This window comes from Halteromyces radiatus (assembly GCF_025201355.1).
Source record: "Halteromyces radiatus strain CBS 162.75 chromosome Unknown BX664scaffold_9, whole genome shotgun sequence".
Lineage (NCBI taxonomy): Eukaryota > Fungi > Mucoromycota > Mucoromycetes > Mucorales > Cunninghamellaceae > Halteromyces > Halteromyces radiatus.
The window spans coordinates 760,030-779,865 of record NW_026251695.1 but is presented as its reverse complement, the minus strand read 5'-3'; the positions used below and the strand labels follow the sequence as shown (position 1 = coordinate 779,865).

Below are 19,836 nucleotides of genomic sequence, written 5' to 3'. Positions count from 1 at the left end.
TGAAAATGACTCCCCCCCCCAAAAAAGAAAAGAACACATAAAGAAAAAAAAAAAAAGACGTGTTCATTGTTGTTAGACATATTGTTGTTAGACATCATTTAAAATGGATATATATATAGGGTCTCTTTTTTTTATTATCGTTCCTTTTTTTTTATTATTATTGATCCAATTACTTTTTTTTTTTAAAACACTTACAATGAAAGAACGCGAAGAAATTGATTGCCAATGTACGTGTAATACGGATGATGATAGTTTGGACCTTGATATATGTCTTGTGGAACGAATGAAACAGATTGAACTTGAAGATAAAAAGACTCAAGAAACATTGGATTTGCGATTGGCGGAACAGGTACAAGGCTGGTATAACTCACGTGAAAAGAAGGATCATCAGCAAGAAAACCATCATGCAACAGTGAATGTTCTTCCTAAAGCAAGCACTCTTTACAGTAAAACTACCAATGACAAACTGAAACTCGTCTTGCAGGTGATGGATCAATTGGAGAAACAGCAACAGGAACCTTTCAATCATTCGAATCATCCATTCCCTCGTCAACATCAACGTCCACCACCCCGTCCTCCTACTTTCCCACCTCGTCCACCTCACCCAACTCGTCGTCGTCGTCATCATCATCGTCTTCATCATCCGTATACTCGACCCTATCAGTACTATGATACAGGTGATGATCTTGATTCATCCTCATTCCCACCTGGAGATGATATTCGACAGCTTGATGATTCTACTTTTTCTGATGATCATAGCCGTGAAACAAATGGTCAGCAAGATGTATCGCCTATTCCTGCTCCTCCTCCTTCACTCACTTTTTCCTATGGTGATCCCTCTTCCGATTCTTCCTCTTCTTCTTCTTCCGATGGTGTCAACAAAGATATGAAAGATGTGCCATCCGTTCATGATATGTGTCTCGTGAAGCCTACAAGACAAAAGGGGCAACTGGATGATTTGAATGCTCGTATTAATAGTTATTTAGAAGAACTAAACACGTAATAGGAAATAGTTTTAGTTTTATCAGATTATATGAAATAAAAGGATTATCATCGAACATTTCTTAAAAAATTGGAATTTTTTTTATTATTATTATATTCGGGGATGCAATACACGATTATTATACTTTATTCTTTTCCTTTTCCTTTTTTTTTTTTCTTTTTTCTTTTTTTTTTTTTTTTTTTCTAATACCGTCTTCTTCCTCCATGATTCGTTATTTCCACATATGCTTTCTCTTTTGATTCTTAGTACACTTGTCAAATGTCTTTTATTCCCTGCCTAGTAAGGAAAGAATATCTTTTTATTTATCAATAGGGTTTCTCATATTTTTTTTTTAAAAGTCGATCAACTGATTTTGAAGTACACAGGAACTGGTTAGCCATTACATATAGTCTTCCTATTTCCCAATGGTATCTTGAGGTATGTATAGTATTTCTATATATCATGAAGAAAACCATCTTATTTTTTCTTTTTTGTTGTAGGCTACTTCAGAATGGACTTTGGATTATCCACCTTTTTTTGCTTGGTTCGAGAAAATATTAAGCTTGGTTGCATATCAAGTGGATCCACTTATGGTACACATTAGTCAATATGGATATAATAGCGATGCTACCGTCATCTATCAACGTCTGACCGTCATTGTTAGTGAATTGGTCTTGTATTGGGCCCTTTTGCGATATATTAACACGTCAACACCAGTAGTATCGAAAACAACAAAAGTATCGTCTCTTGTCGTGATAGCAGCATCTATTTTTCTTCATCCTGGATTATGGATTGTTGATCATTTGCATTTTCAATATAATGGGTTACTTTATGGCATTCTATTACATTCCATTGTTGAAGCGAAAAAGGTAAAAAAAAAAAAAAAAAATGGATATACCTTCATAAGTTGATAATCTAATTTTTTTTTTTTTTTTTTTTTTTTTTTGTATTAGAATCGTCTTTTATCATCCGGTATTCTATTTGCCATTTTACTCAATTTCAAACATATTTATCTCTATTTATCACCGGCCTATTTTGTCTATCTATTACAAGCCTATTGTTATACAAACAACAGATCCTTTTCAGTGACAAGATTCTTTCGATTAGGTGGATCTGTTCTTGCTGTGTTTGGTTTATCACTGTTTCCATTTATCAAGACAGGTCAGTTGAATGCTATGATCACTCGTCTTTTTCCTTTTACACGTGGATTATGTCATGCTTATTGGGCACCGAATGTATGGGCATTGTATGCTGGATTGGATCGATGTTTGATCTTGGGTAAAGTTCTATGATGGGAAAACAGCAAAACGACTAATTTTTTTTTTATGTATTAGTGGCCAAGAAATGTCATTGGTCCTTTGATGAAAGTGCAGTGACATCAATGACTAGAGGATATGTTGGGGATACAGTGTTTGCAATCTTACCACCTGTGAAAACGATTCATACCATGATATTGACAGTACTAGTTCAATTGGTAAGTCAGAAAACAAAGGAGTAAAAAAAAGATATATGATGATTTCAAAATTAATTGATATATATTAGATGGTACTTCAAGTTCTTTGGCGAAAACCAACCTATGATCATTTCATCTCTTCATTGACCTTGTGTGGATTTGCTTCGTATCTTTTTGGTTGGCATGTGCATGAAAAGGCCATTATGTTGATCTTGATTCCTTATTCGTAAGTATATATATATATATATATAGAATGAGAATGAATATTGATTTTTTTTTTTTTTTTTGGATAGGTTGATGGCGTTGAAAAGTACATTTCATTTACGACAATTTGTCATCCTTAGTAGTGCTGGTATTATGTCTCTATATCCATTATTATTCCATATCCAAGGTAAATAAAAAAAACATTATTTTATGGTTGCTGATATCAAAAACTATTTTTTTTTTTTTGATAGAAACCCCACTAAAGTTATTGATTACAGTGATTTGGTATTTATCTGTCCTTCCAGGGTTATGCTATTGTCTTGATATGTAAGTTGGATGATGTTCGGTGTTTGAATCTAACCCTTTTTTTTTGTTGTTGTCTCAATTTCCTTCTTTGGAACACCCTAGGCGACTAAAGCAGTTATTGACAAAACTGGAGGGGATTTATGTGATGGGTTTGATTTTGGTACAGTGCTATACAGGATTAGGTCATTCTCTTTTGTTTGGTACAAGTTATGAATTTTTACCATTGATGATGACGAGTGTATATTGTGCTATTGGTATAGTTTATAGTTGGATAGTATTGATGTATGATCATCTAGTATCTTAATAAAAAAACAAAAATATCCATCTATTTTTTTTTTTTTTTTTGATCATGGGTAAGGGTCCCTTGTTCTTTAAAGAAGGGGGGTTGTAAGAAAGGGAAAACTATCTTGTTGTCATCCTTTTTCTTTTTGTCATTCCTTTTTTTTTTTTTTATTATTGTTCCACAAAAATGGAGTCGATTGAAGCAAAAACACCAAAATATATGGTATATTGTGTTTTGGTAGCATGTATTACTTCATTATCTTTTGGTTGGGTCATTGGGTAAGATGATGATTAAAAAAAAAAATCACTTTGACTTATTTTTTTTTTCTTCAATAAAACAAAAAGATCACCCAACGTTCCCGGAGAAATTACACATAATTGTGCTACAGGCAATGCTCATCTTTATAATATCAAGTTTCCTGATTGTTTACCGATGACGACCTTTTTATGGCAAGTGCCTATCATGAATAAGATGATGATGGATTCTTATCTTTTTTTTTTTTTTTTTTTATTAGGGCGTTTGCAGTGGCATCTTTTTGTCTAGGAGGATTTGTAGGAGCAGTGAGTTGTGGATTTTTACAAACACGACTGGGTCGCAAAAAAACCATCATGCTCAGTAATGCTGGGTTTATTGTGGGTAGTGTGGTGGTTGCCGTCTCTTTTTCATCAGGTATGATGATTGCTGGCCGGATCATCTGTGGTCTTTCATGTGGTGTGTGTTCTTTGGTCATTCCTACTTATATTGGTGAAATCTCCACTATTCGTGCCCGTGGAGCCATGGGTTGTTATCATCAGTAAAGAAAAAAAATATAGATAGATAGATAGATCAATAGAATAATTCATTCTTTTTTTTTTTTTGGAATAGATTCTTCATCGCTATAGGAATCTTTTTATCAACATTGATAGGTATGTTTTTATGTCGTGTACCGTTATGGCGAATCAATTATGGTTTGGCCGGTGTACCTGCCCTAATACAAACTTTATTGATGACAACTTGTGTGGAATCCCCCCGATGGTTGATTTCCGTCAATCGTATTGAGGAAGCACATTACGTTCTTCAAAAACTGCGAGGCAAGCATAACATTGATCGAGAATTCTTTGAAATCGTCGAAGGTCATGTTGGTCCAGCTGCTGCCATCACTGCCATGAAACATCTTGCCACCAAAGATGAAAAATCATTACAAGAATGGCGATCTTTTCATCGACCTTCCTCTGCCCAAGCAACATTGGTTGAACATCCTCCTAGTAAAGAAAAAGAGATACAACATCAACAAGATGATGATGATGATGATGATGATGATGATGAACATCAACGATTAGATACTAGCTTACCCTCTGATGAAAAACAAAGACAACAACAAGAAGAAGATGACGATGATGATGATGATGATGATAGGATGATGGGTCCAACAGGAGGAGAAGAACAAGATCATCCCAAAGAACAACAAGTGACGGCAAAACAAGTGATGAAGGACCCAGTGATGCGACGGATGACCATGACATTGGTTGTGCTTCATGTACTTCAACAATTCTTAGGCTTGAATGCCCTTCTTTATTATAGCTCGATGGTCTATGCGGCGGTGTATGATAATCATAATACGGCTGTGATGTGGTCATCTATGGCCACGGTGGATACAGCCGTATTGCTTGTGATGACGGTGGTAGCAGCCGCTTTGATTGATCGCATGGGTCGACGACGATTACTTTTCCTATCAGAAACAGGCGTGACGTTATTTGCCGTGGTGATGTTTTTAGGTCTGTTTTTCCATCTGTCTGCCTTGTTGATTGTCGGTGTCATGTTCTTTGTTGCCAGCTTTGCTTTGGGCATGAACCCTATCCCTTGGTTGCTGACGATTGATATGTGCCCTACTTATGCTTCCTCCACCATCGGTAGTCTCACCACAAGTATCAACTGGCTCGTCAATTTTATCGTCGCCTTGTTCTTCCCTGTCGTCTTTGCTGCTATCCAACCTTACACCTTTTTGATCTTTGCTGGCATCGGTTTGATCGCCTTGGTATTTACTTATTTCTATGTCCCTGGTAATATAATTAAAAAAAAAAAAAAGAAAAGAATATGACTCATCCTTTTTTTTTTTTTTTTTTTGTTGTTGTTGTTGTTGTTGTTGATAGAAACTAAGAATCGATCGATTGAATCCGTCGTCAGGGAATTTGAAAAATATCGACGATAAAAAAATGGATGGATAGATAGATTTTTTTTTTTTGTTTAATGTTGTATATACTTTTTATAATAAATTCTCTTATTCTTTGTGTCACTCCCTGTTGTGAATCATAAAATCGAAAGGAATAGATCGATTGATTCCTTTTTAGTTCTAGAACGATTGCTATTGACGCTTGTTGTTGATAGGTGCATGAGGACTATGATGACTATTAGAAATATATATATATGTTTTTTAAAAAAAAGAGAAGATATCGACGGAGGTGATGATAGTAGTAAATATTATATCTTTATTGAAGAAGTATTTATAAAAATGATAAATTATATGTAAAAGACTAACCACTGATAAAAGAAGGTCAGAATGAGATAAGGAGAGAGAAAAAGAGAAGCCGATCAGAAGAACACCATCAAAAAAGCTACACTACAACTGAAGTTGCCATAATCCGATTTAGCTTTTTTTATACCTGCTATCTTGTTCTTCTTGCCCCAAATGCGCCACTAGGATGGATACACAAAAAGAAAATGTTGTTGTTAGTATTTACTTTTTTTCGTAATGGCTTTATTTTCATTACCGCAACGCTCAAGAAAAGCCCCATACACCAAACCACTTGTTTGTAATTGTTGCTGGAATTCTTCGTGGTACCTGTACATCATAGTACAAGTTAATGTGAAAAAAAAGGAGAGACACATATAATAGAATCATGATAACTTGCCTTCAACATATGACGCGTCATCATATATAAGATTGTTGGAACCATGATGCCGAACATAAACGCTAATCATATCAGGTCAGAATGCCCCAAATATTCATAGAGCAGTTGTTCATCGTTGCCTGTAAGCTTGTAAAGAGGTACCGATGTTGCAAAACCGTCTGTCATGATGTAATCCAAGATTAAAAAAAAACATATCGCGGTATGTTTGTGGCCAGTTGCTGATCAATAGTATTATTGACAGTCTTGATGTTGTCGCTGTATCTACTTGAACCAAGGTCTTGTTCGGCTTTTATCAAATAAAACAAGATAAAATAAAAAAAAAAGGTTAGTAAAATACTCATCTTCCTCATTCTTTAAATGTAGAGTACTTACCAAGGCCTAATCCATTGTTGTTTGTACATAATAATATCATCCTTAAAGGAATCATAGTCATTTCGTGACTGAATAACGGTCTGCTTGATAGTTTAGTTCCATTAGGTTGTTTTCGATAAGGACTTATCCCCAGTCCATGAAATGAGAGAATAATTGGCAATGATTGAGAGAAGGAACTAACAAAAGAGAAAAAAAAAGAAAAAAAAAAAACTGTGAGAAACAAAAAAAAAAAGGAGGGAAAGAGTGAAAGAAAGAGGAAAATACAGTGCACCGAGACTTGAGTTTGTCCATGCCTTTATTTCGAATTCCGTCGTATCGTTATGAACTTCATTTATCAAATTATCATCATCACCATTAACATAAGTGAGATTAGAGGAAAAGAAAAAAAGATCACCCTAATAAATGATGTAAGCATTCTAACGTAACAAGATAATATTTTTAAGCATTGAATAATGAGTATCTTTTATTAAGAGAGAATGTGTTTAATAAAAAAAAGAGGGGAGATTCATCCATTGGATGTGTTGCCAACTTAGAGCGTGGGGAACATGATACATTATTTTCCCAGGATGAATAAACTCCGCGGAGGAGACCATTTGATCACGGAAAGACTGTTTGTTTTTTTTTTTTTAGGGGAGTATATATATATAAAAGATTATCCTTTTTTTTTTTTTTTTTGTTCTTTTTTCTTTTTCCTTTTTAATTTTTCTTCTTTGATTTCAACCTTCTTATCTTTTCTTAAAGAAATGTCACCTGCTAACACCATGTCTGAACCACTTAAAACTACTTTATGTTTCTCCATTCAAGATACAGTGGGAGGACTTGAAAGTTGTCTTGCTGCTTTGAAATCCATGTCTATTTCCTTAACTCGAATTGAATCGTAATATTAATATATATATATATATATATATATATATATATAAATATTCATCTTTTTATCCTTTCTTTTTTTTATAGTCGTCCTAGCCGTACAAAGGATTGGGATTATGATTTCTTTGTTGATTTTAATGCAGTGGATGCTAAACAAGTGGAAACTGTAGTAGACCAACTTCGTAAACATACAAAGGATGTATGTGTCATTGGTTCCGAAAATACCGGAGGCAAGTGATCATTTATTTATATTATATATATATATTCGGATGAATTGAATTTTTTTTATTTTTGTTATTTATTATAGATAGCGTGGTTTGGTTCCCACGCAAATTGGCAGATCTTGATAGTTTTGCTGAAAAAGTACTTGAAATGGGTGAAGAATTAAGTAAGTAAAAGTCCGATGATTTCCCACGGCCACTATTGACATATATTTTTTTTTTTTTTTTTTTTTTTTACAAAGGTTCTGATCATCCTGGTGCTCATGATCCTGTTTATCGAGCTCGTCGTGCAGAAATCACTCGTATTGCCAAAACGTATCGTACAGGTCAAACGATTCCAGAAATCGAATATACAGAAGAGGAAAACGCGACATGGGGTAAAGTATACCGACGATTGACAGAGTTGTACAAGACACATGCTTGTCGTGAACATCAATACGTGTTTCCTTTGTTGGTGCAAAACTGTGGGTATAGTGACAAGGCGATTCCTCAAATCGAACATATTTCTCGCTTTTTGAAGGATTGTACTGGTTTTACCTTACGTCCAGTCATGGGTTTATTGTCCAGTCGTGATTTCTTGAATGCTTTTGCCTTCCGTGTATTTTATTCTACTCAATATATTCGTCATGCCTCTAAACCTTTTTATACTCCTGAACCTGATTGTTGTCATGAATTATTAGGTCATGTTCCTTTGGTAAGTTAAAGAAAAAAAAAGAATGGAAATAAGAGGATTGAACTTTTTTTTTTTTTTTATATAGTTTGCTGATCCGGATTTTGCTGACTTTTCACAAGAAATTGGATTAGCATCATTAGGAGCATCTGATGAAGATATTGAAAAACTAGCAACGATATTTTGGTTTACAGTAGAATTTGGTTTATGTCGACAAGAAGGAGAACTCAAAGCATATGGTGCAGGTTTACTTAGTTCATTTGGTGAATTGGAATATTGTTTATCGGATAAACCCGAATTACGACCCTTTGATCCTGCTAAAACCGCCCTACAGAAATACCCCATCACCGAATATCAACCTGTCTACTTTGTCGCTGACTCATTCAAGGATGCTCAAGAAAAAGTACGTGATTTCGCTGCCAATCAAATGAATCGTCCCTTTTCTGTACGTTATAATGCTTTGACTCAAACTATCGAAGTCTTAGATAATAAGGTAAGAATTCAACTGGAAGTAGAAGATGAAAAAAAAAGCTGATATTCTCTCTCTCTTTTAGGAAAAGGTACTTCGGTTTGCAAAATCTATACGTGATGATATGAAAACGTTGACAACTGTGTTGGAGACCTTATCATAATCACAAATCTTACTTAGCCTTGTATCTATTTGTTCCATTTTATTTAGTTTGAAGGAAAAAAAAAATATAAAGAGTTCCACCACAAGCTATCAATAAAATTTAAATCAAGATACAATCAATATTTTTTTTTCCCCTTTGTTTTAATGTATTGTTGAAGTAGAATTGAGTGATAGACCAATAATGAACGAATGGGAGGATGATTATATCATTGGAAATTCCTAAGGCATGCTAAAACCTCAGGGATAAAGTTGGGAGTTTATCCATTCCGGTTTTCACATGAGTCAAAAACGGAATTCATCTTTCGAAAAAAAAAAAAAAAAGATCCAGGGGATGATCAGGGTGTTTATTAAAAGAAAAAAAAAAAAAGAGTAAGACTTGAAGATAAAACTAAATATAGAAAACAAGTGGGTAGGGTATAAACTAAAAGGTAAAAACTAACTAACAGTATGTCATTCATTTATTTAAGATGATCCGAAAGATGATAATGATGTTGGTAATGGTGGTGATGGTGATGAAGTAGTGGCTTGATCCTTCAAGTTCATAGATGAGCTCTTTTTCTTGATTTTATCCTTCAAAGTACTTCCAATACTATTGCTTGATAAGTTGGTGCCCACACGTAAATTTTTCAATCCATGTTCAAAAGGTAATCCCATTGCATCGGCTCCATTCAAAGTGGCTTTCTTGGCGTATCGTTCAATGTCGGTCTTTGACAGTTTGATATGAAATGCTGTATCCAATAAAACATCCGCTGTCAAATAATCATGTGGTATATGTAATAAAAATGCAAGGATTTCAGAATTGGTGGGACATGATTGCAGGAGATGATCTAACATATATGATATGAGTAAGAATATGAATATGTAACGTTTCTTTTTTCGTTCTCTCTTTTTTTTTTTTTTTATTTTTACCTTTGCATAGTTGTAATATAGCCAAGCTGATTCTATAAAATACTTTGACACCTACGAAAACAAAAAATGTATATGATTTGATTTTAAAATCCTATTCATCTTTTTTTTTTTTTCATTTTACCTTCAAAATAAAATACATCCCAGACACGTAACACAGAATTCCATGGAAGAGTCATTGTAAATGCAGTCAAAAACCATTGAGCAATATACATGATGGGAGTTACATCATTGTTTTCCAAATGTTGAGCCAATTTAGGTTCATGATCTTTAAGTAATTGACCAATAATATAAGCGTCGATCCGAAGTTGAGATAGTTCAGGTGTAAAGTAACCATTCATATATCGATCAATTGTACATACCAAAAGCCAAAAAGCATCCTATATATATATATATATATATATATATATATATATATATATATATATATGATAATCATAAGTTTGGTATCCCATTTGTATTGATTTTTTTTTTTTTTTTTACCTCTAATGGCATATGCATTAACATACATCCAGCCAATCTTCCCATACCTTGACAATATTCCAATTGAGGATTATATTGAGCATAAGCTCTTAAGATCGTACGAAGATCTGCTTGTCCTTGACTATGTTCATCCTTGAAAAGCGTATGATCTGGATAACACCGTGGAATATCTCGATCAATCACATCATAAATAGCAGTATAAGGTTGATTGATTAATGTATCGAGTTGGTTTTTTCCTTGTTTTTGATAATCACCACTTCCAGCTAAGAATTGCCATACACGCGCTCGAACAGAGGTTGGAATACCACTTCGTACTAATTTCTTGAGTTTAGCATCCTTTTTCACCGATCCTGCATCCAATTTGCTGACAATGGATAACCATTTCACTTCACGTTCCCGATAATGTTTCATTGATTTTACTGATAGATTGGACTTTGAGCTAAAAAAAAAAAAAAAAGAATGAATAAAAAAAATAATAATAATTCTATTCCGCACTTTTTTTCTAATTTACCTTGGAGATCGTTGTTGTTTATTCATATCCATCTTGTTGATAATAAATCCATTTTCATCTACAGAAGGCATTGAAGTCATGGCCACACCACCTTGATTTGTTGGAGATATTGATGGTTTACTACTATTTTTCGAAGAGATACCACTATCATCACCCAAATGATCAGCATTATCCTCATCATCCCCATCATCACTATCAAAAGTTGCTTGATATTTTGCTAATCTTGAACCTCTGGTGGCTGAAGTTAATGAGAATGTATTACTATTTGAATTGTCAATCGGTGTAGTATCATAAGGTGTAAATCTTTGCTTATTTGTTGTTGTTGCTGTTGTATGTTTCGATGTATCAGGAATTGCATAGTCATTGTTTTCATCATCCGATTCATTGGAATAGTTGTCATTAAATGCTGAAGTATCATATGTTTCCATGGTTTCTGGTACTGTTGTTGATTTCAAGTAACTAGAACGATAAACACGTGCCGGATCTACGATAGATAAAAAAAAAAAAATTTTTTTTTAAAAGAAAGAAGAGAATACATCATTCAAGTCTTTACCATAAAGATGACTCATACCAGACGTAGTTGATGTGGTCAATAAACTATCCATACTAGAACGACCAAGCCAAGCTTGTTTTCCATGAGAAGTACCGTTTGATATATCATGAGTTGGGGAAGAATATTGTTCAGAAGTAGATGATTGATAAGATTGCATAGATCGTCTAGGTCTTAATCGTTCATCAGTCATTATATCACCATGGTCCATAGAGGATCGTACTCCAAGTGATTCCATATCCAATCCACCACCATCTAAAGAATCTAAAACGCGAGGGTCTAATTCTACAAAATGGACATTTTCCGCATTGAAGCGTCCAATAACACCTTCACAATATCCCTATTTTATATAAATAATAATAATAATGAGATGTGCAAGATGTCTCTCTCTTTTTTTTTATATACTTACCAAATAAAAATCGTCTTCAATATGTTTCAAAACAATAATACGTTCGCCTATTATCAATTTTTTTTTTTTTTAAAAAAAAAAACACGTTAGTTAGTTTTGAAGTTGAAATAAATAGAAAGACTTTACCAGAGAGATACATGAGATCTTCAGAAGTTTCAGCCAAAACATCTGTTTTAGAAACACAAGCACCCAATCCACCTATTTGTTATAAATAAACATATTAAATATATATCATATTTATTATAAAGAAAAGAACTTTACCTTGTTCAGCAAAAGCTTTCAATTCAGGTAAGGTTAATGAATAAAGATCAATTGATTTATCATTTTCCAATGTAGAAGGATCTTTTAATATGCGTTCAATACGTTCATTAATTTCTTCTAGGTTAGTAGAAGTATGGCGTGTTGCTTTAATATCCATCCAAAATAATAATAATAATAGTAATAAAAAGAGAAAAAAAAAAAAAAGGAGAAAGGGATAAAGGTAAAAAAAAAGACAGGAGGTTCAAAAAATGAAAAAAAAAGAGGATGACCCAAAAAGGAAATCAAACGTGTGTCATTTTATTGAATCTTTTTTTTATTTATAAAAGACTTATGAAGGTAAGTTTTTGACTTGAGTTTTAGCATACCATGCACTTTTCTATCAATCAATAAAATAAAATAAAATAAAATAAAATAAATAAAAAATAAAACTGACTATTATTATTGATTTATTTATTTTTACCGTATCATTTCCACGTTTTTCCTTGATAGCAATATCTCTAATCTTGGCTTCTATTTGAGTTTTTGGGAATTCACAAAGTAAAGAATTGGCTTTGGCTTCAGTCACTAGTTTAGTCATACCATCCACTTTTCCTTGAATAATCTATTCAAAATAAATATGAGTTTCATTTCCGTTGAAATAGAAATAACTTACATTGATCAATGCTTCTGCATGTTCTGAAGTAAATCCATTGGTCTTGTTATTTGATCCATTATTATCCGTAGAATTGGATTTCTTTTCAATAATTGCAAATGGATCATAACCATTAGAATTATTATTTGAATCTATTTATTTTATATTAAAAATCAATTCAATCATCTAAAAAAAAAATAGTTTAAAAAATTTTATCTTACCAAATAACATTCTGATACCAAAGGGTTTCAAAGGCTCATTTTGATCCATATCATCATCATTTTCAAATATGGGACCAATAATAATAGGTCGACTAGCAATATTCTATTATATAAACAATGTTAATCATTTTATTTTATTTTTTTTCATTTAACTCCTTACCTTTCTAGATTTGGGACGTACAGATAATCGTTGTACAATTTTCGACATACCATCTTCATCACTATCATTAACACCTTCACCTTCAGAGAGATAACCTTCAGGTACAAGCCATCCGACCTATACATAGATTAAATTTATTAATATGCATACTATTTATTATTATTATTACTTACATCTTCAGGATCATTTCCTTCAGGTACTATATCATCTTCATCTTCTTCACCACTTTGAATATCATCACCTTCTCCTTCAGGTTCCCATTCAGCTTCACTATCATGTTCATAATCAATGAGTTCTGTATCTTTGGTAAATGGATTCTTGGGTGATATAGAGTTGCTTAATTTCGTCCATGTACCTATTATTAAAAGAATCATATCGTTAAGTTTCATTCCTTTTTTTTTTATATATTCATCCTTACCATAATAGGCCGGCCTAACATCTTCTGTAAATTGTAATAATTTCATTTTTAAAAGTGATTTGATTTCTGGTCGATGAATAGAATCAAGATTGCTGCCAGAGCTTCCAGGTAATAATAATTGTTTCAAATCCACTTTTCGTTTGATCCTTCGACGTCTCGTCAATTTGGGTTGTCTTTCATTTAATTCTTTCAAATATCTGTGACGTAATTCATCAGAATCTTTTTTTTTTTTTAAAAAGAAGAAGATTAGTTACCATATTCTCCTTTTTTTTTTTATTCTTATTTATTACCGTATGGTTTGGCATTTGGATCTGTTGAATAGGATGTAATCAAATGAGTCAAATCGGATTGCATTTTTTGAATAGAAGCCACCATATACATATTAACATGATCCTTGATAAAAAACGGTGGAAACATGGATTTGGATTCTACAAGATGATCTACATAATGATGAAATTAGTTAAAATAATAATAACGATTCTTTTTTTTTTTTTTTGGTACCATTTTCAATGATAGGAGTACTATTTCCATCGACATTCTTTGTAAATAGAGATGTAAGTCGTAATTGAGACTAATTAGGAAAAAAAAGAAGAGAGAGAGAGAAAGTATGAGTACGTGTATCCATGGATGATCATAGAAAAAAAAAATTTTTTTTATTACCTGCTCCTTCTTTTTCTTGTCTTCCTCTCGACGTCGTTTTTCTTCCAATTTTTCTTCTTCACGTTTTTGTCGTTCCAATTTTTCTTGTTCGCGTTTCTGTCGTTCTTCCAATTTTTCTTGTTCTCGTTTTTGTTTTTCCTCTTCCTTCTTTTTCCGTTCTTCCATCTAGAATAAGAAAAAGATGAATGATTGATCTCTCGTTCTTTTCTCTTCTGTTGTACCTTTTTACGCGATTTTTCAAGCTCCAATGCCAGTTCTTCATTTGATTTTGCCTTCTCTTCCATAGATATGGGTTGTGATTTTCGAGGTTTTGAATGAAGTAAATGATGCTGTAAATGTGGAGGTAATGAATGATAATGTTGTAATAAAAGTGTTGACATCTATCATAAAAAATAGAATTAGTATTCTCTTTCTTTTTTTTTCAATCCTCTCTTTCTCACTTACCTCTTTTCGTTGTTCTCGTCTTTCTAAAACCACATCTTGAAAGTCAATAGGAGAATATGAAAGATCAGTTGTTTCCCATCTGGATAAGGTCAAATGCTATCATTAAAAAAAAAAAAAGGAATAGATTTAGGTCATACATCATATAAAATAATATTATTATTACAGCTGGTATGGACGTAGGAAGAGTTTCTGTTTGATTTGATAAAGAAGAAGAAAGACCATATTTTTGTCGAGTTGCCACAGATCGTATTTTTTGTTCAATTGCCCCCAGAAATATATCTGCCACTATATTTCAATACAAGGATTAAGTTTTGTGCTTTTCTTTTTCCCTTCATGGCTCTTTTTACCTTGTTCATTTCGCATAAATGGTGAAAGAAGATCATTTAAACGATTAGCTAATACAGGAAGTGTTTCATCACTACAAAAAAAAAAAAAAAAAGAGGAAGGAAAAGAATCAGTATAAAGATATTAAAGAAGAGTCCTATTCTTACCTATCTTGTGCAAGCATACCGATCAATTGACTATGAGACTCTGGTAAATTATCGAAATCTAAAGAAATTGTGAAGTCAGATTGCTCTAAAGTTTGACGATAAGATCGAAAAGAGAGAATAGCTATATCACAATAATGAAGTGTGGTTCAGTTTATATTCGAAAAACATCAACTTCTGTTTCTATATCTTCATTGTTTACCTGCAGCAATCAATGGATGTGTTTCCGGACGTAGTTTAGTTTCTTTATAATAAAGTCTTCCATCCTTCAAATACTTGTGTTCCTATGAACAAAAAAAAAAAAAAAGGAAACAAACGGTTAGAATATGATTTGACCACTTCCATTGAATATGAAACACTTTGTTCTTTACCAGTTGTCTGAGATCTGTTTCCACCGAAGTGTCTAGATATAAAAATAAAAGAAGAGTTAAAAAATTACAGATAAAGAGAGTTCTTTTTTTTTCTTACCTTCCGTAGAGATTGGTATTGTATTGTCTGTAACTGATGATTGGGTCATAATAGAAACATGAAACGAACAAAGAAAGAAAATAAAAAGAGAGAAACGCGTTGCGCGTACAAAAAAAAAAAAAGGTGTAGCAAAAAGGAAGCATTCAACCACCGACGATTTTATGTAAAAGAGTTGAACCTTCTCCACAGTATAACAAAGGTAGTTAGTTTTGTTCAACAAAAAAAAAAAAAGCTTATTTGATCAGTGAAAAAGAGATTAAATATATATGTATGATGTAAGTCATTTCTCTTTTTTTATCCAATGAATTCACACTAGATTTACGATGGGTGTACAATACTTTTGTGAGCCAAGTCAAAACTGGTTAAAGAAATAGCCCAAAGGCTGCATCTGGGTTCGAACGTCAGTGAAAGAAGTGGAGGCTGTTTGCTTTTTCAGGCAAATTTCCTGAACAAGACACATGTGAGATGGGTCACATTTTAACTTTTTGTTAAAAAACCCAATAATAGGATGAGGGGAGGTTCATTTCTTACACTCTCGCACAGGTACTTTATCAGTCTAACCTCCTTAATCTATGTCCCCTTTTTTTTTTATTTTCTATGCTCATCCTGCCTAATTTTTTTATTTAAGGATTTTTTTTTTCAAACTCTTTTTCTTTTACCTTTCTCTCTCTCTTTTTTTTATTTCATTAAACCAAATTATTATAATGTTACAGTCACATGATCAACAAGAGCCACCTTATGAAGATTTACTTTTAAATCCTTCCAAATTAAAACAAGTAGTAAAAGCTTTATCCAAGCGTCAAAAGGTAAATAACTAGAACAAAAAAAAAAAAAAAAAAAAGGAAAAGGAAAAGAAAAGAAAAGAAAAGGAAAGGGAAGGGAATAGTATCTAGACAACTCATCTTCTTCTTCTTTATGATAATAATAATAACAATAGCATTCTCATGATAATTATCGTTATATGGATACAGAAGGGTTAGAAAAGGAAATCAATGATTTCTTTAGTAATAGTGAATTGAGATTAATACTACAAGACAAAGGTGAAAACGATCAAAGTAAGTTTTTTTTTTCCTCCTTATTTCTTACCATCAAATGTAATCTAATCTAATATATATATATATATATATAGATGATGATAGATTAATATCATCAGAAGAATATCATCATCAACAACAACAACAAAATATAAAGGAATTAATAAAAAAGTTGGAATACCATCCTGAGCAACAATCGGCTTTATTACATCAAGACCAACTCAATGCTGCAGAACATGTGATTCATATTTTACTTGGTAAGGTAATTGATACCATTATTTGTGCTACTACTTACATGTTTGTTTATTTTATCACTATGATCTTTCCAGGGCATGATGATCGAAACATTGAAAATCTTATCCATGCAGCTGAACTAGTAGTTCAGTGTGGCGGATTAACGGTAGCATGTCGGATATTGAAAAGTGCATTTCAACATATTAGGTACCCCATAACCCTTTCTTTTTATTCATGCATATTGTTAATCTTTTCTTTCTTCCTGCCTTTTATCCCTCTAGAAAAACATCTGATTTATCAAAAAAAGCATGTTTAACCTTGGATATTTTATTAACTTTGGTCTATCCAGTGATTGAAGTACTTTGTTATAAGAAAAGAACGGGTGATGATACAAAAAAAGGTTAACATAAATCATTTCTAATCCATATTATATTTATCTAATCTTTTTTTTTTTTAATTTTAGACGATTTGGATCCTTCATTTGTTGAATCATTGTTTTGTTTTCTTGGAGAAATTCAAGATCATCAGATGGTTCATTTACCTATGCGAAAGGTATAAAAATAGGATATAAAAGAAAAAAAAAAGGGTAAAGACTAATCATCCCTCTTTTTCCTAGTTAATGTCATTGACGTGGAAATGTATGCTATTGAACTTTGGTGGATTGGAGGATATAAGACAAATAAAACAAACATTGCACAAGAAGTCTGGTAAGACAAAAAAAAAGAAATAAAAAAAGGAAAAAAAAAAACCCATCTAATCATCATCATCTACAGTCCCAATCACAAACAAAACTTCATTTCAAAGCTATTACAAATTTTTGGAACAAACAACAGAAAAATATGGTGGATACAATCCAACATTACCATCAGATATTCCTTCTTCACTTGCTGTGAAATCCAATTCTTCATCTATTAGTGCCATGGGTCTTTCTTATGCATCTTCTATTATCGATCTACCATATCAATCCTTTTATCATTCTACCAATACAGTATCATCACCATCTTCATCACCACCATCACCATCATCCAAAAAGAAAAAATCTCAACAACAACAACAACAACAACAAAATGCCTTTGTAGATCAAGATGAAGATCAATTTCCTTCAGAAGCCAATCAGATATCTTCAACAGATGGTTCAGTTATATTACCTCTTGATCAAACAGGACCTAGCGTTCCATATAGTATCATAGAAGCAGGTAACGTTTATCTGTCTCATTTGAACAAATCAAGAACATCTCAACAATTGATACAGCAACGTGAACAAGCAATACAGAAATGGCAAGATCAACGACATAGATCATCATCATCATCTGATAAATATGATCATCATATATTGAATCAATTTGAAGGCTTTTATGTAAGTAAAAAAAAAAAAAAAAAAGGGAGAGAATGAAAAAAAAAAGTGATATTTACTTATAAAAGGAATTGTTTCTTCATAATTATTAGAAAGCCATTGTTCCTCATTTACAGAATGTAATAGCCATTTTACTCAAACAGCTATTGACCACTATCTTACCGGGTGAATCACAAGGTACCTCAGAAGAGGACCGTATGGATGAAATACGAAACAACGAAAACTTATGCAAGTCCATCTCGGGCACTCTCATCCTTTTGTTGAGATGGACCAAATTATCGCGTAAGAATCTCACGCTTTTGTACTACGTCTCAGTAGATTTACTTTTTTTGTTATTTTGTTATTAGATATGTTGAAGTTCGAATATATTAGTCAATTACTAGTGGATTCAGGTTGTATTTTATTGATATTGAAAATCTTTGGATTACAAGATGTGATAGAGTTGGCATCAAGACGTACAGATATCGAAACACTCAGGTAATAATCATCTAAAAAAAAAAAAATCATGTTCACAAATATTGATTTTTTATTTTTATGTAAGATAGACTTTTCCGCATTGATCAGATGACGGATACTTACACCAATGGTCGAAATATGTTTTGGATGATTAATTTACTTTGTGTGCTTCAAAAATTAACCAAAGCCAAGTCCAATAGAGTGATGATTATGGTACAATATAAATCTACGGTAAACAAAATAATAATAATAAAAAAAAAAAAGAACATTATTGGATCAACTGACTAATAATTTGAATTGCATTTAGGCAATCTTTAAGAAACTTTTGAAAATCTCTCATCCAGTTTTGGAATTATATACTCTCAAAATATTAAAATCTCAAGTCCCTTATCAAACGAAGAAATGGAGAACGAGTAAGAAATGACGTCAAATGAGAACAGGAGATAATTTAATTTAATTTTGATAGGTAATATGAAGATCATTTCAGCTATTTACTTACGTTGTAATACATCTTTGAATGATGATTGGATGAGTAAAAACGATACAGAAGAGGATTTAGATGGAAAGGTAAAAAAAAAAAAAAAAAACGATATATTTTATAGAAAATTTGTCCTGATTTTTTTTTTTTTTTTTGATGAATAGGCGGAAGAAATCAATCTTCGACTTTTGATTCGAATTTACCATGGTGAACGATATCTTCCTGAATTACTTCCACCTTTTGATGATGCCATTCATAACAATGGATCAACACATAGTTCTTCAGATAATACCTCTCGACAATTAGAACCAGCGTCTGTCAATGGAAATGATATTGGAGATTCTTTTGATACGGATGACTTTGAATTGGATCCATCATTTGTCGCTACTTATGAAATTTGGTTGGATGAAGAAGTTTATAATGCATCGGATAAACAATTAACACAACCTATCATTATTGATGATATCAGGAATGAAGAGGAAGAGGAAGATGATCAGGTTGAAGAAGAAGAAGAAGAAGAAGATGTTGATGATGATACAAGTTCATCTCATACAAATGATATTATTGGAACACCTGTTCCATCATCACCTATTGCTACAGATTATTTTAGTCAAATGACATGTCAAAAACTATATTATTCAACAGATAACAAAACTAAAATGGATGAATCTTTTACCAAGATAGATTGTAGAGTGTTAGAACGTCCACATTGGTCACAACAACAACAACAATCTGAACAATCTTCAACTACTTACTAATAATAATAAAAAAGAATGTTCAAATCGGAGGCATA

The 19,836-nt window shown here is 32.4% G+C and overlaps 6 protein-coding genes across 6 annotated transcripts; 4 read left to right on the top strand and 2 right to left on the bottom strand.

Annotated features, from left to right (window-relative positions):
- Window positions 1-1,177: 1,177 nt before the first annotated feature.
- On the top strand, window positions 1,178-3,315 carry BX664DRAFT_342120 (glycosyl transferase). Its single transcript, XM_051547093.1, has 9 exons — window positions 1,178-1,282; window positions 1,342-1,420; window positions 1,483-1,851; window positions 1,936-2,260; window positions 2,317-2,456; window positions 2,525-2,661; window positions 2,729-2,826; window positions 2,891-2,966; window positions 3,048-3,315. The coding sequence occupies exons 1-9, from the start codon at window positions 1,227-1,229 to the stop codon at window positions 3,247-3,249; spliced, it is 1,482 nt and encodes a 493-aa protein (XP_051396753.1). The 5' UTR covers window positions 1,178-1,226; the 3' UTR covers window positions 3,250-3,315.
- Window positions 3,316-3,364: 49 nt separating this feature from the next.
- On the top strand, window positions 3,365-5,500 carry BX664DRAFT_342118 (major facilitator superfamily domain-containing protein). Its single transcript, XM_051547092.1, has 6 exons — window positions 3,365-3,506; window positions 3,573-3,677; window positions 3,743-4,021; window positions 4,093-4,468; window positions 4,559-5,267; window positions 5,358-5,500. Exons 1-6 carry the CDS (start codon window positions 3,415-3,417, stop codon window positions 5,414-5,416), a joined length of 1,620 nt encoding a protein of 539 aa, XP_051396752.1. The 5' UTR covers window positions 3,365-3,414; the 3' UTR covers window positions 5,417-5,500.
- A 1,692-nt stretch (window positions 5,501-7,192) lies between these two features.
- Window positions 7,193-8,999, top strand: BX664DRAFT_342113 (Biopterin-dependent aromatic amino acid hydroxylase-domain-containing protein). Its single transcript, XM_051547091.1, has 6 exons — window positions 7,193-7,365; window positions 7,443-7,585; window positions 7,663-7,743; window positions 7,819-8,270; window positions 8,335-8,739; window positions 8,801-8,999. The coding sequence occupies exons 1-6, from the start codon at window positions 7,232-7,234 to the stop codon at window positions 8,876-8,878; spliced, it is 1,293 nt and encodes a 430-aa protein (XP_051396751.1). The 5' UTR covers window positions 7,193-7,231; the 3' UTR covers window positions 8,879-8,999.
- Window positions 9,000-9,202: 203 nt separating this feature from the next.
- On the bottom strand, window positions 9,203-12,197 carry BX664DRAFT_303199 (rab-GTPase-TBC domain-containing protein). The gene is made up of 9 exons (XM_051542471.1): window positions 11,998-12,197; window positions 11,863-11,934; window positions 11,737-11,783; window positions 11,331-11,667; window positions 10,778-11,261; window positions 10,267-10,705; window positions 9,908-10,163; window positions 9,787-9,837; window positions 9,203-9,704 (listed from the first exon to the last, which is right to left on the bottom strand). The coding sequence occupies exons 1-9, from the start codon at window positions 12,152-12,154 to the stop codon at window positions 9,340-9,342; spliced, it is 2,208 nt and encodes a 735-aa protein (XP_051396750.1). The 5' UTR covers window positions 12,155-12,197; the 3' UTR covers window positions 9,203-9,339.
- Window positions 12,198-12,325: 128 nt separating this feature from the next.
- On the bottom strand, window positions 12,326-13,473 carry BX664DRAFT_367073 (chromatin assembly factor 1 subunit A-domain-containing protein; the record flags this gene model as incomplete). Its single annotated transcript, XM_051548549.1, has 7 exons — window positions 12,326-12,373; window positions 12,458-12,598; window positions 12,650-12,780; window positions 12,850-12,952; window positions 13,010-13,126; window positions 13,183-13,364; window positions 13,428-13,473. The coding sequence occupies 7 exons, from the start codon at window positions 13,471-13,473 to the stop codon at window positions 12,326-12,328; spliced, it is 768 nt and encodes a 255-aa protein (XP_051396749.1).
- Window positions 13,474-15,753: 2,280 nt separating this feature from the next.
- On the top strand, window positions 15,754-19,821 carry BX664DRAFT_362144 (uncharacterized protein; the record flags this gene model as incomplete). The annotated part of the gene is made up of 15 exons (XM_051548290.1): window positions 15,754-15,762; window positions 16,201-16,293; window positions 16,425-16,542; window positions 16,617-16,778; window positions 16,851-16,962; window positions 17,037-17,155; window positions 17,219-17,307; window positions 17,372-17,462; window positions 17,529-18,112; window positions 18,202-18,391; window positions 18,457-18,586; window positions 18,655-18,796; window positions 18,873-18,978; window positions 19,032-19,132; window positions 19,208-19,821. 15 exons carry the CDS (start codon window positions 15,754-15,756, stop codon window positions 19,799-19,801), a joined length of 2,640 nt encoding a protein of 879 aa, XP_051396748.1. The 3' UTR covers window positions 19,802-19,821.
- Between the last annotated feature and the right edge of the window lie 15 nt (window positions 19,822-19,836).

Excerpts from the sequence above, each read along its gene's own strand:
- BX664DRAFT_342120 (XM_051547093.1), top strand. The coding sequence starts at position 1,227 with ATGCTTTCTCTTTTGATTCTTAGTACACTTGTCAAATGTCTTTTATTC. Across the intron at positions 2,457-2,524 it reads TGACAGTACTAGTTCAATTG|ATGGTACTTCAAGTTCTTTG; the intron begins GTAAGTCAGAAA and ends GATATATATTAG. Across the intron at positions 2,827-2,890 it reads ATTATTATTCCATATCCAAG|AAACCCCACTAAAGTTATTG; the intron begins GTAAATAAAAAA and ends TTTTTTTGATAG.
- BX664DRAFT_342113 (XM_051547091.1), top strand. The coding sequence starts at position 7,232 with ATGTCACCTGCTAACACCATGTCTGAACCACTTAAAACTACTTTATGT. Across the intron at positions 7,744-7,818 it reads TGAAATGGGTGAAGAATTAA|GTTCTGATCATCCTGGTGCT; the intron begins GTAAGTAAAAGT and ends TTTTTTACAAAG. Across the intron at positions 8,740-8,800 it reads TCGAAGTCTTAGATAATAAG|GAAAAGGTACTTCGGTTTGC; the intron begins GTAAGAATTCAA and ends TCTCTCTTTTAG.
- BX664DRAFT_303199 (XM_051542471.1), bottom strand. The coding sequence starts at position 12,154 with ATGGATATTAAAGCAACACGCCATACTTCTACTAACCTAGAAGAAATT. Across the intron at positions 11,668-11,736 it reads TTGAAGACGATTTTTATTTG|GGATATTGTGAAGGTGTTAT; the intron begins GTAAGTATATAA and ends TATATAAAATAG. Across the intron at positions 10,706-10,777 it reads AAACAACAACGATCTCCAAG|CTCAAAGTCCAATCTATCAG; the intron begins GTAAATTAGAAA and ends TTTTTTTTTTAG.
- BX664DRAFT_342118 (XM_051547092.1), top strand. The coding sequence starts at position 3,415 with ATGGAGTCGATTGAAGCAAAAACACCAAAATATATGGTATATTGTGTT. Across the intron at positions 4,022-4,092 it reads GCCATGGGTTGTTATCATCA|ATTCTTCATCGCTATAGGAA; the intron begins GTAAAGAAAAAA and ends TTTTTGGAATAG. Across the intron at positions 4,469-4,558 it reads CAACATTGGTTGAACATCCT|CCCTCTGATGAAAAACAAAG; the intron begins CCTAGTAAAGAA and ends GATACTAGCTTA.